Raw genomic sequence first — 15,718 nt, 5'->3', positions numbered from 1 at the left:
GAGGGGGTTTACCATTGCCTCCCTCTGAGGCTGAGAGGCAGTGACTGGCCCAAGGTCACCCAGTGAGCTTAGTGGTTGTGTGGGGATTCGAACCCTGGTCTCCCAGGTCGTAGTCCAACACTCTAACCACTACGCCACACTGGCTCTCTATTCAACTATTATTTAAACAGTCCTGGCTTCCCCCAAAGAATTCTGGGAAGTGCAGTTTGTGAAAGGTGCTGAGAGTTGTTTGCAGACTCTTATTCCCCTCAGAAAGCTACAAGTTCCAGCGTGGTTTAACAGTCAGTTCCTCTTCCCAGAGAACTCTGGGAACTGTAGCCCTCAGAGGGGAACAGGGGTCTCCTAACAGTTCTCAGCAAAGACCCTCTGTGGCGCAGAGTGGTAAGCAACGGTAACGCGGCCAAAGCTCTGCTCACGGCCAGAGTTCGATTCCAACGGAAGGAGGAAGTCGAATCTCCGGTAAAAGGGGTCGAGGTCCACTCAGCCTTCCATCCATCCGTGGTCGGTAAAATGAGTACCCGGCATACGCTGGGGGGGTAAAGAAAGGCCGGGGAAGAAACTGGCAATCCCATCGCATATAAACGGTCTGCCTAGTAAACGTCGCAAGACGTCACCCTAAGAGTCGCAAACGACTCGCACTATAAGTGCGGGGACACCTTTACCTTTTTTTAACAGCTCTCAGCACCCTCCACAAACAACACTTCCCAGGATTCTTTGGGGGAAGCCACGACTGCTTAAAGTGGAATAATAGTGGAATAAATAAATGGTGTGAATGGGGCCTAAAGCCTGGGATGAATGAGCTTTTCCAGCACCTTATCTTTGTTTCCAGTTGCTGCAGTTGTGAAAGGAAAAACTCTCTCACTCAACCCCTTCAGCAAGTCTAGAAAGCTTAGGCATGGGCTGGAGTTTCACTTGACAGAGGTTTGGACAAGATAATGATTTATTATTAGTTATTAATTAAATTTCTATCCCATCCTTCCTCCCAAAGGAGAAACAAGGGAAGAGAATACAATCGTTTCTCTTCTTGGCCAAACCAATGAACAATGGAGAGAAAAATCCTCACCCTCTGCTTGCTTGCTTATTTATTTATTTATTCGATTTATATCCTGTCCTTCCTCCCAATAGGACCTGCTTGGCAGAGGTCTTGAGGGAGAAGGGAAAACTGGGGAGTCCCCCTCACCCACAGGTCATGAGCATTTGCCCCCGGTGAGTGGGATTGTGGGTGCCTCGCTTTACAGACGGTGCAGGACCCTACAGCTGTCTCCTTACAGGACAGTCCCGGGACATTCTGAGGACTGAGGTAAAAAATGCAGATGACACCTCGCACGCACACACGTGCAAACACACGGACACACACGCTCATCAATATCGGAGGGGGGCTACAAGTTCGTTTAGCAAGGGGTATCTAAGCCTGGCTCACACATTTGATTTAGTCCAAGTATATACATGCCACTTTTACAGGGGAACACGGGAAGCTGCCTTATGCCAAGTCGGGCCCTTGGCCCATCCAGCTCAGTACTGCCTACACTGACTGGCAGCCGGTCTCCAGGGTTTCACTGAGGGGACACCTGAAGTTCTACCTGGAGACGCTGGGGAATGCATGCAAGGCAGACGCTCTGCCACTGAGCTACGGCCCTTCCCCTCATGAAAAAATGCAAAGTGGTTTACAAGAAAACCAAACGACAAAATTAATACAGGGTATAAGACAGACAAGACATCAACATCCAGAAAAGAGGATTCCACTCACTCATCACACCACCACTCACCCGATAGCCACACAAGTTCCACACCCACTAACACACCCTAACCTCAATCAGCCTTCACAGATTCACCCACGTACTCACCTTCTTGCAAAACACTCCCCCTCCCCTTCAACAGTGAACAGCCTCAGCAATACATACATACATAAAGAGACTCTCCTGCAGCAACACTGTTGTACTACACTACAAGAGTAGTGTGCAGTACAACACTCCAACTAACACTCTTGGGCTACAACCAAATCTAATCTAGGACTCCACCAATCCAAATAAAAACCTCACACCACCCAAACACTTATTCACATTCACATAGGGTTGTCATCCATGGCTTGGGATCAATGCTCTTCCCCTTGTCATCAGCCACAAATTTCCAGCTCCCACCTGAGAAAGGGTCAGGTGCCGACTTCCGGGAAGGGTGACTTAGCCTGTGCCTGCTTTTGAGACGGGCTCCTGCCTCAAAAGAAGCTTATTCAGATATATCAGTCAGATTTTTTTTTTTTTTGACTGATTAAACTTCTCCCGGGTAGGGAGAAACGAAGAGATTAACCTCAAAGCCTATTTTTGTTGGGACGACCAGATCTCATTAATTTGTGGGACGAGGTCCAGCCGACGAAGGTGGGACGGATTTTCAACAACAAGCTCTATCTGATAAAGCGAACGTTCATCTTTTCTTCAAAGAGAGAACGCACTAACAGGCAAGCACCCTTCTTTCTATATTTTTCTTTTACTTGACTTAAATTGTTGCTGTTTAAAAGAGATTTGCCAGATTGATCAGTTTTTGACATCTCACCGGGGAGCCATAACTTCTCTCTGCTATTCACTAATTAATAGCTTATCTCTGTTTTTGTTGCAAAAAGCTGTCCTGGATTTGCACCCTAAAGATATACACGGAAGAGGGATTTCTATTCCTGATTTTTATTCTGAAGAATATTATATTGTCTGAGATTACTTTTTTCCTAGTTCATTTTATTTTGACGAATCTGTTTTCTGACGACGCCATTAATTGTTTCGATCCTGGGAACTGCATTTTGTTTACTTAAGCATGGAGAGATAAGGCTGTCTGTTCTGTTTACGCTGTGATGTCACCAAGTTTGGAGTATTAACCCAATTGTTGCTGAAATAAGAAGTGGTTCTTTTATATTTTTCTTTTAAAATGGCAATTAAGAAAGTGGCTGAGAACCTGGAAGTATCTATGTTTCAGAAAATAATGGATGAAATTGAGATAACGAAACGAACCCTGCGACAGGGTTGTAAGGAGCTGAAAATTGAAATGAGCAAAATGATAGGGGTCCCTGTGAGAGAGGAGACTCTGGAGACTGGAACAAACGTGGAACAGGAAAAAGACCTGCGACAGGGTTGTAAGGAGCTGAAAATTGAATTGAGTAAAATGACACAGGAGCTTAAAGAAATAGGGGTCCCTGTGAGAGAGGAGACCCTGGAGACTGGAATAATTGAATTGAGCAAAATGTCACAGGAGCTTAAAGAAATAGGGGTCCCTGTGAGAGAGGAGACCCTGGAGACTGGAATAATTGAATTGAGCAAAATGTCACAGGAGCTTAAAGAAATAGGGGTCCCTGTGAGAGAGGAGACCCTGGAGACTGGAACAAACGTGGAACAGGAAAAAGATTTGAAGCTTATGGATTTTAGAAATAAAATCTATTGTTTGGAATTTAATGTTATCTCTGAAGAAACTAAGGAAGATTCTAGAGAGAAAGTTATCAATGGCATGGATAATCTTCTGGACTGGAATGATGTGATGGATGGAATTAACTGCAGCCATGTGACAATGGAAAAACTTTCAAGAGATGAGCCAGTGCATTTTGAAAAAAAGAACAGAGATATGATCTTACAGCAGTATTTCAGCAACCTATTCAGAATGGTTGGCAAGATAATATTTGGGATAGAGGTAATTCCCATCAGACTCTTATTGTATGACTATGGTTATGACAGCAAGATTATTATGGAATACTGATAATGGAAGATTGGACACTGAAATTACTGGATTTAACAGGACTATCGGAAGATTGGACACTGAAATTACTGGATTTAACAGGACTATCGAAGATGGAAGATGGAAGATGGAACTAATAGGGACAATAGAATAATGGCTATTGAAATTATTGAACCTAACAGATTCTGATGAGACGGATTGTTTGAAATGTTTATTTTGACTATGGTTATGACAATAAGATTATTATAATTAGTAATGAGATGGATTAATTGATATGCTTATTTGGAAAAAAATTGATAGATATATTTCTTAAAGAACTGAAACCTCTCTTTGACTTTTTGTGGAAAGAACAAAGTAATGTTTATGAGATCTGATGATTAAGTAAGATAACTATTGGAGGAAAGTGATTTTATAATATGATTTAAGAGACAGGATTGTTATATATTATAGACTTATAACTGATTTGATATGTGACAAATGGGAAGTCAATATTTTATTCCTTATTTTTTTTTTCTTTTTGTTCAATTATTTTTGATTTTGTTTTTTGTCTTTGAATGTTTAGTTTTGTATGTTGTATGAAAATTTGAATAAAAATTATTAAAAAAAAAAAAAGAAAGGGTCAGGTGCCAGTGCTTCCCCCAAGTGTCTCATGCTCTTCCCCTGGCACCAGCACCATACATGGTGACACTCAGCCAAACCACAGCCGTAAGAGGGTTGGGACCTCATAGCACCCTGAGGCTGTTGTGGTTCTTTCTACCCATATGGCCTGTACGATATAAGGCTCATGAGTCAACTGCAGCCCCTTGTTCACCTATTTGTTGTCCCCAAAGGGCAGGGGATTCTGAAAACAAATTATCTGTGTTATATCTAAGGCAGTGAGCAATGGTCTCAGGCTTATCCACCAGACCAGGATTGCAAAACAGATCCAAACCCTGTTTTGCAATCCTGTTTTAGAGGGTGAGTGCTAACCACAGTTTTGAACATTTGGATGCTATGACAAAACCATGGTTTGCTGTGAAGCAGGAAGTAGCTAACTGAGCACAGTGCACAAGGGGTTTGTTCCTGTGGTATAAAAGGATGGTTTGGTGTGGATTAGCCATTCAGTTAAAACTGTAACAAACAAAAAAGGATTTTTGATGGTAAAAATGTAAATGTGTCCCCCAACGATTTGAATTGTGTAGCACTGGTTTGCTCCATAGTTCTGCTAACTTAACCTCTCCTGTGGTCGCCTTTTTTACCATCAAATTTTTAAAAATAAAATACTGATAGTATATATGAAGCTTCCTCTGAGTGTTCACATATTGTTTTGTTGTACATCACCTAGAGTGGCGGATTAATCTCTGCCAGATGGGTGTCTAACAAATCTTATAATAATAATAATATATTGCCTCAGTCACGTTCGCAACACCCATGCAAGGTAGGGCAATCTTATTACCCACATCTGCAGATGGCAGACAGAGGCTACGAGAATAGTGGCATGCCTATGGCTACTTATAGTGTGTTAACAGAAACCTTAACCAAGAATATCCACACTGCAGACTTAAACTAGTTTAACAATCATTCTGTAGGCAGGAACAGAGGAAGCTGCCTTATACAGAGTCAGAGCATTGGTCCATCTAACTCAGTATTGTCTACACTGACTGGCAGCAGCTCTTCAGGGTTTCAGACAGGGAGTCCTGGCCAGCCCTACCTGGAGATGCCACGGACAGAACCAGAGCCAGAGCAAATGCTCTACCACTGAGTTACAGCCCTTCCCTCCTCCCCCAAGGAGATCCTGGAACTACTCAACTACTCCTGGAATACTCAACCACCTCAAACTACAATCCCCATGATCCTTTGGGGTAAGCCGGGACCCTTAAAGCAGTAAACAACCACTATACCTTTGCAGTATGGAAAGGGAGTTCACCACTATGCCGCGCCAGCTTGGAAGCATCCCGGGGAGTCCCAGCAAATACTGGTGCAAGGCACCTCTAGAGAGCAGAATATGCCCTTGTCAGGGGGGCAGCAGGCGTTCTTGGGCCTTTCCCCTCGATCATCAGAATTCCAAGAGTTGGGTGCAATTCCACAAGGGATCTCTTACCCGTAGAGAGAAAGCGGTGAGCGGCGAGCAGCAGCTGCGGGGAGATCTTCACCTTGGACTCTGTGTCGTTGTCGTTGAAGGCAGAGAAGTCCCTCTTGTTCTTCTGGTTGTTCACTCGCTTTCTGGATCGGTTGTCAGCTACAGAGGGGGAAGGGGATATGTTAAGAGCAGCACCATTCCACAGGGACTTGAGTTCGCTATTCTTCATCGTCGTCGTCCTATTTGATTGTACTAGCCATTGGCCTTGACAACATTAAAATACACTCTGATGCATACAATGAAACAAATGTGGATAACACAATAAAATTACCATATGATTGTATAAAACCTTTGATGCAATACAGTAAAACCCATTTGAGCTAACATTAAGTATGGCCTGCCACACTCTGAATAGTTTTTTTCTCCTCAGAGTTTCCTTGCAGCAAAAGCATGTAACGCTGTTCTGTATGTAAAAAAAAAAAAGGGCTGCCTTCAAGTCAATCCCGACTTATGGCAACCCCATGAATACGGTTTTCATGGTAAGCAGTATTCAGAGAGGGTTTACCATTGCCTCCCTCTGAGGCTGAGAGGCAGTGACTGGCCCAAGGTCACCCAGGGAGCTTCATGCCTGTGTAGGGATTTGAACCCTGGTCTCCCAGGTCGTAGGCCAACACTGTAACCACTACGCCACACTGGCTCTCTCTGTATGCTATGTATGGGTAAATATCTTTAGGCAGAGCAATCCAACTCAGGGGGAGCCGGTGGAAAGGGTACCGGCAGAGGAGGAGCCAGTGGCAAGCTCTGTGGCATCCATTTGCCGTTTGGGAGCTGCCGACCCGGTGGAACATCAGCTCAGCTAGGAGCTGCGTACGTGAATGGAAACTCTCACGAATAGCCTTGCTGGAGAGAAAGCGCTCCCCATTGACTTCCGTTATAATTATTTTCTTAGACCGACCTTTTTCTGAGTGTAACTTTGGCCCGGATCGGGACCCGCAGGAGCACTCTGAAGGGGTGCTGGATGTTGAGTAATTCCCCCCCCCCCAGGCCCTTCGTCTGACATGGCCTTTTTCGGGCCTTCCACCAGCATCCCTTCCTCTGGGCTGGGCTTCCCCAGCAGACCCCCGGCTGAGCCGGCAGGGTTCTGGCTCTGCGATAGCAGAGCTGGGGTGAGGGACTTCTGCTGGCAGAACCAAGACCCTGCCGGCTCAGCCAGGGGTCTGCCACATCCAACTCCTCTCAGCCCGGTGTAAAAACTAGTTAGACTGAGCCCTAAGAGAAAGCAGATAATTTCATGATCAGAGTAAGTTGTTACGCTAGACAGAATATTTCTCAGGTATTTCTCCCTTGGGTTGTGAGTTTGCTATTCAATGCTATTCAATGAAAATAGACTGTGCTTGTTTCATGCATCCATGGGCATGGAACCTGGATCCCTGGAAGTTTTTAGCTTTCACATAATATATGCTTCAAGTCCTCGAGGTTACAGTGTAAAGCTTGGGGAAAATATGTCATTGTCTACAAATGGCTCTAAAACCAGATTGTGCACAAGGTCAGGAGGTGGAACTTCCCTCCCTCTCTGCTTTGAGGAACCTTTATTATGTTCCCAAGCCCACCTCTTCCTTGATATATCTCAACAGTTTGTCCCTAGGGTTCCGGTCCTAGTGGCATGGCTCTCAATGGCTCCCATTAAGTTCTATGGGACAGTTAGAGCACTACTAATTTCTCCCAGAGAAGTGAATGGTTGCCATGAGTCTCATGGGAAAAAACAAAGCACTGTACTTGAGAATTATTTACGGAAGAAGCCTGAAAAGCCAGGACCTCAAAGCAAGCATCCCTATTCCAAGTCAGTCTACTGGTCTATCTTGCTGAGTACTGTCTATGCAAGGATTGGCAGCGGCCCTCTGGGATTTTACTCGGGGTCTTTTCCAGCCTTGCCTGGAGATGCCAGGGATTGAACCTGGGACCTTTGGCATGCAAAACATGTGCATTACCGCTGTAGTGTGGCTTGTCTCCATGACCCAACCCTGACTTGCCTTCAGGTCGACAGCCCTGTCCTGTTGTAAAACTTGTGAGCGGACGCTGAAGGGATCATCTAAGGATGTATGTGTTTTTGTGAGTCTACACTTGGGACCCTGTGTGGATAAATCCTGATCATCAGGAGACGCTCAGTCATGCAACTTATCAGGCAATGTGCTGAACAGGGGTTGCCAAAGTGGTGCCTTCCAGATGCTGTGGACTGCAACCTTCATCATATCTGATCATTGGCCATGCTGGCTGCAATTGATGGGAGCTGTCGTCCAAAACAGCTGGAGAGCACCACACTGGCTACCCCCGGTGTAGAAGAGGACCCACAGAATGACATTCCAAGGTATTCCCATTTATAAATATGTATGTATCCCCCTCCCCCTGGCTCACAACAGCTGAGATTTGGAATGGACCTAACTGTACATATCCGACTCGTCCAGGATCTCGGACTTGATGATCTCCTCAATGACATCCTCCAGTGTCACCAGGCCCAGCACTTCGTAGAAGGGGTCACCCTCGCCTTCATTGTTCACCTTCTGGACAATGGCCAGGTGCGATTTACCTGAGAAAGAGAAAGAGAGAGATACACCTGGGTTATTCCAAAAGGGCCACAAAACACTTTGGTGACTCACATGGGCTGCGTGAGGCTGCAGAGTGGAGTGCTGTGGAAAAGGATAATATTGTGTTCCCAGGCCCATCATAGCTTTGTCCCCCATGATATCCTATCCTATCCTATCCTATCCTATCCTATCCTATCCTATCCTATCCTATCCTATCCATCCATCTATCTATCCATCTATCTATCCATCTATCTATCTATTAATTACATTTGTATACCGCCCCATAGCCAAAGCTCTCTGGGCGGTTTACATTGGACCTGATCTGGGCCTGACCTGGCTGTATAAACTTCCAGGGATTGATGGATGGGTCTATTTCCTGTCTGTGTCAATTCTTAACAAGTCATAATTATTGCTGCATTACAATTCCATATCTACGTTTCTCAAAAAAATCTGCACAAAAATAGGCTATCCTAAAATCCTATGTAAATAATAGTTTTATCTCAATGTACACATTTCGTAATGTATTTCATCCTAAAATACTTATTTTTAACACATTATTATTTAGTGAGCTGAGAACCATATTGCACATTTCAGAAAGTGCAGAATCTGAAGGATAACTGCATTTTGCCCCACAGACTAACAATGCAATCCAATACATGTCTACGCATAAGTAAGCTCCATTGGGTTCAATGGGACTTACTCCCAGGTAAGTGTGTATTGGATTGCAGCCTTAGCCATGTACATTAACTTCAATGGGTCTACTCTGGGTAGGACTAACAATGGCTGCAACCCTAGGTCAGCCTGCACTGGTATTCACAGTAATCTAATCCCTCGAAAGACCAGCCTTTGCCAACTTGACGCCCTATAGGTGTTTTATACTACAAGTCCCATCAGCCTCAGGCAGCATGAGCTGGCTGGGGCTGGTGGGAGTCGTAGTCCAAAATACCTGGAGGGCACCAGGTTAATGAAGGCCGAGCTAGATTCTGGCCATGCTCGTCTTGCTGCCAGAGTTACTACCTCACAGCTCCTCGTCTTTCTCCCAGTTCACCTTCTCTCCTTCCAGGATGCAGCTCTTCTTCCCACTTGCCTGCTCTTCTGCCTGCATGTTCCTTCCAGCCCCCATTTTGGACAGCCCCTTGCTCTTTTCTGCACCTATCCTAGCTCCACAATGTTCTGTTTGAGGTCTGACAACCAGAAGAGGTAGGCTTTGAGCTAAGGCTTGAAGGGAGAGAGGTGACTGTTCTGGGAAGATGCCCAAGTGGCAATGACGGAGAAGTGGAGATCTTCAGCATACCCTAGTCTCAGGCAGAGCTTGGAAAAGTTACTTTTTCTGAACTACAACTCCCATCAACCCAATCCAGTGGCCAAGCTGGCTGGGGCTGATAGGAGTTGTAGTTTAAAAAAGTAACTTTTCCAAGCTCTGGTCTCAGGGCACGGTCTGAAGGCACATGAGAACACCACCTTGAAGTTCAGCAGGTTTGAGTTTGGTCAGCACCTGGAGGGGTGACTGCCTGGAACCCACATGAATGCCGCCTTGGGAAGATAGGAAGGATATAATGGAAATACAAGAACAGAACTGGGGAAAAAGGAGTGCAGACTGCTTTGGGGACCTTGACCAAAAAGCAGTAGAGAAATAAACTGACAAGTGGAGAGGCAAGTCCATACAGTAGTGATTCCCAAACCTTTGCCCCCAAGGAACACTTGCAAATTGCTGAGAGTCTTGATGGACCACTTAATTATTTTTGTGCCCGCTAGTTGCAATTGTAATTCCACAGAACTCAAATTGTAATACAATAAAAGCAACATAAGAAATTTTTAAAAGCAATAAAATACAATTAAAAAACAATATGAATATTCAGTGCGATGAATGCACCATCTCCAGTCTTCAACCACAAATCCACAGACACGTGGCGGACCATGTGGATGAAGCTCACAGACCATAGTTTGGGAACCCTTGCCATGGGGGGCTTCAAGGGCTGAAGACTGAAAGTACAGGTACCAAATTGAGTTGAAGGAAGGGTTTCTCAAGCTCTGACCAAATGGGGAGGAGAACGGTTTTGAAAGCAGACTTGTGAATGGAGGGCCGGCCACGGTGACAACAGCAGGGCAGAGTCAGTTTTCGCACTGAGTAGGTCAAACAGGCGCCATGCTTGCTTGCCAAGCTAGCCCAAGCAAACTAACAATGAAATGGCTGCAAGACGTTCTGGGGATGAGAGTGAAGGAGAAGGTTCCCACAGGAATACACCCTAAAAAAAACACGATCACAAGTCCTTTACGCAACACACCACAGTTTCTCACTCTCAGAGCATTCACGAATCCCACAGGAGGATCAGTCTGTGTAATTGTGACTGCTATTACAGCATTAGAGAAAAAAAGGCAATTAGACATCCTGGCCCATTGCAATTAGGGAGGTAGAAACCCCCCTTTTCCCTTTCTGCACTGTGGGTGGGAGACCTCCCACGCTAGGCAAGAATCACTCTTGGCTGCTGCTGCTTGGAAATGTTGTTTTCTATCCATGCGAGAGGAGCTGGGATTTCACGCAAGTCCTCTTCTTCACTATTGTACTGCTCACATGAGTAGACCGCTTGCATCAGTGGGAATTTGGAAGAGTAAGCTGGATCCATAATAACATCTGGGCCAGCTCTTCTTCTTTTTTAAAAAGCAATGTCTGCATGGCATAGTCAGAGTGTCAGGCTATGAGCAGGGAGACCCAGGTTCGAATCAACAATGAGTCATGAATCTCACCCAGGGTATATGCTATTATGCACCCAGGGGATTGTTGAATGTATGTGTGTGCCTGTGTCTGTGTAAGCAAGGGTGAATATGTGCAAGTGTAAGTTGAGTGAGGCACCAGTGTGTCTGTGGGTGTGGAATTAGTGGGTTTCAAAAGAGTAGAATCTTATTTTATAATTTTTGGATGTTTTGTCTTTATTATTATTTTACATGTTGCATTATTTAATTTTGCTGTTTGATTTCCTTTCTAAATTGCTTTGCGGTCTTTTCTGATGAAAAGTGATGTACACGTAACAAAATAAATGCATAAGGTGACCTAGGTCCTGTGGCACTCTCTCAGCCTAACTTGTCTCACAGGGTTGTTGTGAAGGGGGGAAAGGGGCCCACACTTATGTAAGTTGGCTGAACTCTTTGGACAGAAAACAGCTTATGAAATAAATTTAAAAAATGTACAAAGTCATGACATCTAGACCTCTTTCCTGCCCGTCAAGAACACAAATTCCTCATGGCAACAAAGCACAACAACCAATTATTATTCTTAATAACAAGCACAAAAGCCTACATACTAGGCCCCCATCTGCACTATAGATTTCAAGCAGCATTATACCACTTTAAAGACGTCCTGGCTTCCCCCAAAGAATCCTGGGGACTGTAGTTTGTGAAGGGTGCTGAGTATTGTTAGAAGACCCCTCTTCCCCTCTCAGAGCTAGTTTTCAGATTTCCTCCAGAAGAGGGATTGTTAAACCACACTGGGAATTGTTCCTCTGGGCGGGATAGGGATCTCCTAGCAACTCTCAGCACCCTTTACAAACTACAGTTCCCAGGATTCTTTGGGGAAACCGTGACTCTTTAATAGGGTATGATAGCACTAAATGTATAATGCAGAGGGGGCCTTACTCTCTAAGGGTTTGGGTCTTTTCCAACCCCAGTTCTTAGGATCTTTTAACCAGAAATGCCCGAGATTTAACTTGGCATCTATTGCAGGCAAAACATGTGCTTCACCCCCGATATATTGATTGCCCTATGTACAGTTCTAAGCTTAATGGACAATATAAAAACTGACAAATCACCGGGCCCGGATGGCATCCACCCGAGAGTTCTCAAAGAACTCAAATGTGAAATTGCTGATCTGCTAACTAAAATATGTAACTTGTCCCTCGGGTCCTCCTCCGTGCCTGAGGACTGGAAAGTGGCAAATGTAACGCCAATATTCAAAAAGGGATCCAGAGGGGATCCCGGAAATTACAGGCCAGTTAGCTTAACTTCTGTCCCTGGAAAACTGGTAGAAAGTATGATTAAAGCTAGATTAACTAAGCACATAGAAGAACAAGCCTTGCTGAAGCAGAGCCAGCATGGCTTCTGCAAGGGAAAGTAACCTATTAGAATTCTTTGAGAGTGTCAACAAGCATATAGACAGAGGTGATCCAGTGGACATAGTGTACTTAGACTTTCAAAAAGCGTTTGACAAGGTACCTCACCAAAGGCTTCTGAGGAAGCTTAGCAGTCATGGAATAAGAGGAGAGGTCCTCTTATGGATAAGGAATTGGTTAAGAAGCAGAAAGCAGAGAGTAGGAATAAACGGACAGTTCTCCCAATGGAGGGCTGTAGAAAGTGGAGTCCCTCAAGGATCGGTATTGGGACCTGTACTTTTCAACTTGTTCATTAATGACCTAGGAGTGAGCAGTGAAGTGGCCAAGTTTGCTGACGACACTAAATTGTTGAGGGTTGTTAAAACAAAAAGGGATTGCGAAGAGCTCCAAAAAGACCTCTCCAAACTGAGTGAATGGGCAGAAAAATGGCAAATGCAATTCAATATAAACAAGTGTAAAATTATGCATATTGGAGCAAAAAATCTGAATTTCACATATACGCTCATGGGGTCTGAACTGGCGGTGACCGACCAGGAGAGAGACCTCGGGGTTGTAGTGGACAGCACGATGAACATGTCGACCCAGTGTGCGGCAGCTGTGAAAAAGGCAAATTCCATGCTAGCGATAATTAGGAAAGGTATTGAAAATAAAACAGCCGATATCATAATGCCGTTGTATAAATCTATGGTGCGGCCGCATTTGGAATACTGTGTACAGTTCTGGTCGCCTCATCTCAAAAAGGATATTATAGAGTTGGAAAAGGTTCAGAAGAGGGCAACCAGAATGATCAAGGGGATGGAGCGACTCCCTTATGAGGAAAGGTTGCAGCATTTGGGGCTTTTTAGTTTAGAGAAAAGGCGGGTCAGAGGAGACATGATAGAAGTGTATAAAATTATGCATGGCATTGAGAAAGTGGATAGAGAAAAGTTCTTCTCCCTCTCTCATAATACTAGAACTCGTGGACATTCAAAGAAGCTGAATGTTGGAAGATTCAGGACAGACAAAAGGAAGTACTTCTTTACTCAGCGCATAGTTAAACTATGGCATTTGCTCCCACAAGATGCAGTAATGGCCACCAGCTTGGATGGCTTTAAAAGAAGATTAGACAAATTCATGGAAGACAGGGCTATCAATGGCTATTAGCCGTGATGGCTGTGCTCTGCCACCCTAGTCAGAGGCAGCATGCTTTTGAAAACCAGTTGCCGGAAGCCTCAGGAGGGGAGTGTTCTTGCACTCGGGTCCTGCTTGCGGGCTTCCCCCAGGCACCTGGTTGGCCACTGTGAGAACAGAATACTGGACTAGATGGGCCACTGGCCTGATCCAGCAGGCTCTTCTTATGTTCTTATGTTCTTACAGTCCTGTGAGGGGAACAGGGCTCTCCTAACAACTCTCAGCACCCCTAGCAAACTGCCCCACTTACATAGAGCCACCAGCCGTCACTGAAAATATGCAAAACATTTCCAGTAGGAATTATAAATTTGACACTATGGATCTTGAACTGTAATTATTGTGATGCAGATTCTGAGTAAGTAAAAGAGCCTTCACTAACCTTGTTTACTTCTTACATTTATATCCCACTTTTCCATCAAGGAGCTCAAGGTGGGATATATATGGCACACCCTTCCCATCTCAAACTCACAACAACCATGTGAGGTAGGTTAGGCTGGGACAGAGAGACTGCGCCAAGGCCACACAGTGAGTTTCATAGCTGAATGGGGATTTGAACCCTGGTCTCCCACATCCTAGTTCTAGCCTGCATTATACATTTAAAGAAATACAATATAAACAGTCATAGCTTCCCCCAAAGCAACCTGGGAACTGTAGATTGTTAAGGGTGCTGAAAGCGGGTAGGAGATTCACAGAACTACAGCTCCCAGAGTTCCCTGGGAAGAGGGATTGATTGTTAATCCACTCTGGACACTGTAACTCTGTGAGGGGAATAGGGGTCTTCCAACCACTCTCTGCACCCTTAACAAACTACAGTTCCTGGGTTTCTTTGGGGGAAGCTAGGACTATTTAAAGTGGTGTAACACTGTTTTAAATCTATAGTGTAGACAGGGCCTACGGATGTTCCTACAAACATTCCTTAGTTATTGATGAGGGTGGGTAGGGTGATGCCTGATGCCTATCCTCCCTCTCCCCTGGGACGTTCAAGGGCACTGCATGATGGACGGACAGGTGCTCTCATGTCTCAGTTTAATCCAACAGCTAATTCACAACCCAACTCCTGACGAATGAAGTCCTTGGAACCAGACGCTTTTCAATGAGTTGCACCTTCTCCTGCTCGCACAGTTGGAAACTGACAGGTCATGTGCTGATCACGAGATGGTGGAGATCAGCTGCAGCACCTGGTGCTGTGAAGCAGCGATGCCCAGATGAGCCTGGCTCTGGGATACACTAAAGCTGGGGGCTTTTGTGCCCTTTGGAACTGTTAAGCTGTGAATACTCCAAAGGTGCTCTCAGGAGGACCAGCCTGGTCTCCTCTTCCCAGAACACAAGAGGGAGATCATTCTGCGGAGTTCTGAGCATTTGGCCGTCTTTGTACTGTAGCATTTCTCTGAATTTCTGACAGTCAGAGCACATTCTCTCTCCCCCCCAATTACAATTAGGGGAACGCAGGCAGGATCTGCAACAAAATGCTGTAGTGTAGACCACTCCTATTCTGGGGGCAGGCCAGCCAGCCATGTCCTTTTCCAGAATATTCCATTCCATTCCATTCCATCCCCTCACGCCCCCCCCCCCAATTCAGCATTCTGTGGCCACTAAGCATTCAAAGTCAGTGGGCTGTTTTGGCTTTGAGTTTTTTGTCTGCCGTAGGTTCTGCTGTAATGCATGACCTTGTGCTTGCTTGCATAATATATCCTAAAATAAGTGTTCGCCCAAGGCGAGAAAATAATTGCCTAAAGGGGACCAGGTGCTGAAGGTGCTCCCCTTGTTGAAAAATCCCTCTTGCATATGGATGGTGATATTTTGACCACATAAAAACTGGCAAATGTAGGATTGAGGTCACGTTTATTATCTATGATTTCCTCTGCTTAATTGCTCTCAATTTATTAATTTTTTGTAAGCTAAATCACTTACTCTCAAATCCGCAATTTCATTTTACTATGTTATGATCTCTTAATCTTTTGGCTAGTTATCTGAGCCAAATGTTTGCTTGCTTATTTTTCATACACATGACTTATTCATTTGCACAACTCATTCATCAAACGCCATAAAATTTAATTTCTGTTTTTATTAATGGGGAGCGCGGGGAGGATAATTTT

General features: G+C 44.8%; 1 protein-coding gene across 1 annotated transcript in view; it reads right to left on the bottom strand.

Moving 5' to 3' along the window:
* Positions 1 to 15,718, bottom strand: part of CNNM4 (cyclin and CBS domain divalent metal cation transport mediator 4) — an 81,385-nt gene that overhangs the window by 19,506 nt on the left and 46,161 nt on the right. The window contains exons 2-3 of the mRNA XM_061592702.1: positions 8,208 to 8,351; positions 5,789 to 5,926 (exon numbers count right to left, since the gene is read on the bottom strand). Coding sequence (XP_061448686.1) covers positions 5,789 to 5,926; positions 8,208 to 8,351 — 282 coding nt within the window. The remainder of the gene's footprint in view (positions 1 to 5,788; positions 5,927 to 8,207; positions 8,352 to 15,718) is intronic.

This window comes from Rhineura floridana, chromosome 12, assembly GCF_030035675.1.
Source record: "Rhineura floridana isolate rRhiFlo1 chromosome 12, rRhiFlo1.hap2, whole genome shotgun sequence".
In the NCBI taxonomy this organism is placed as follows: Eukaryota; Metazoa; Chordata; class Lepidosauria; order Squamata; family Rhineuridae; genus Rhineura; species Rhineura floridana.
The sequence above is the reverse complement of the archived record's forward strand: the minus strand, read 5'-3'. Positions and strand labels throughout refer to the sequence as shown.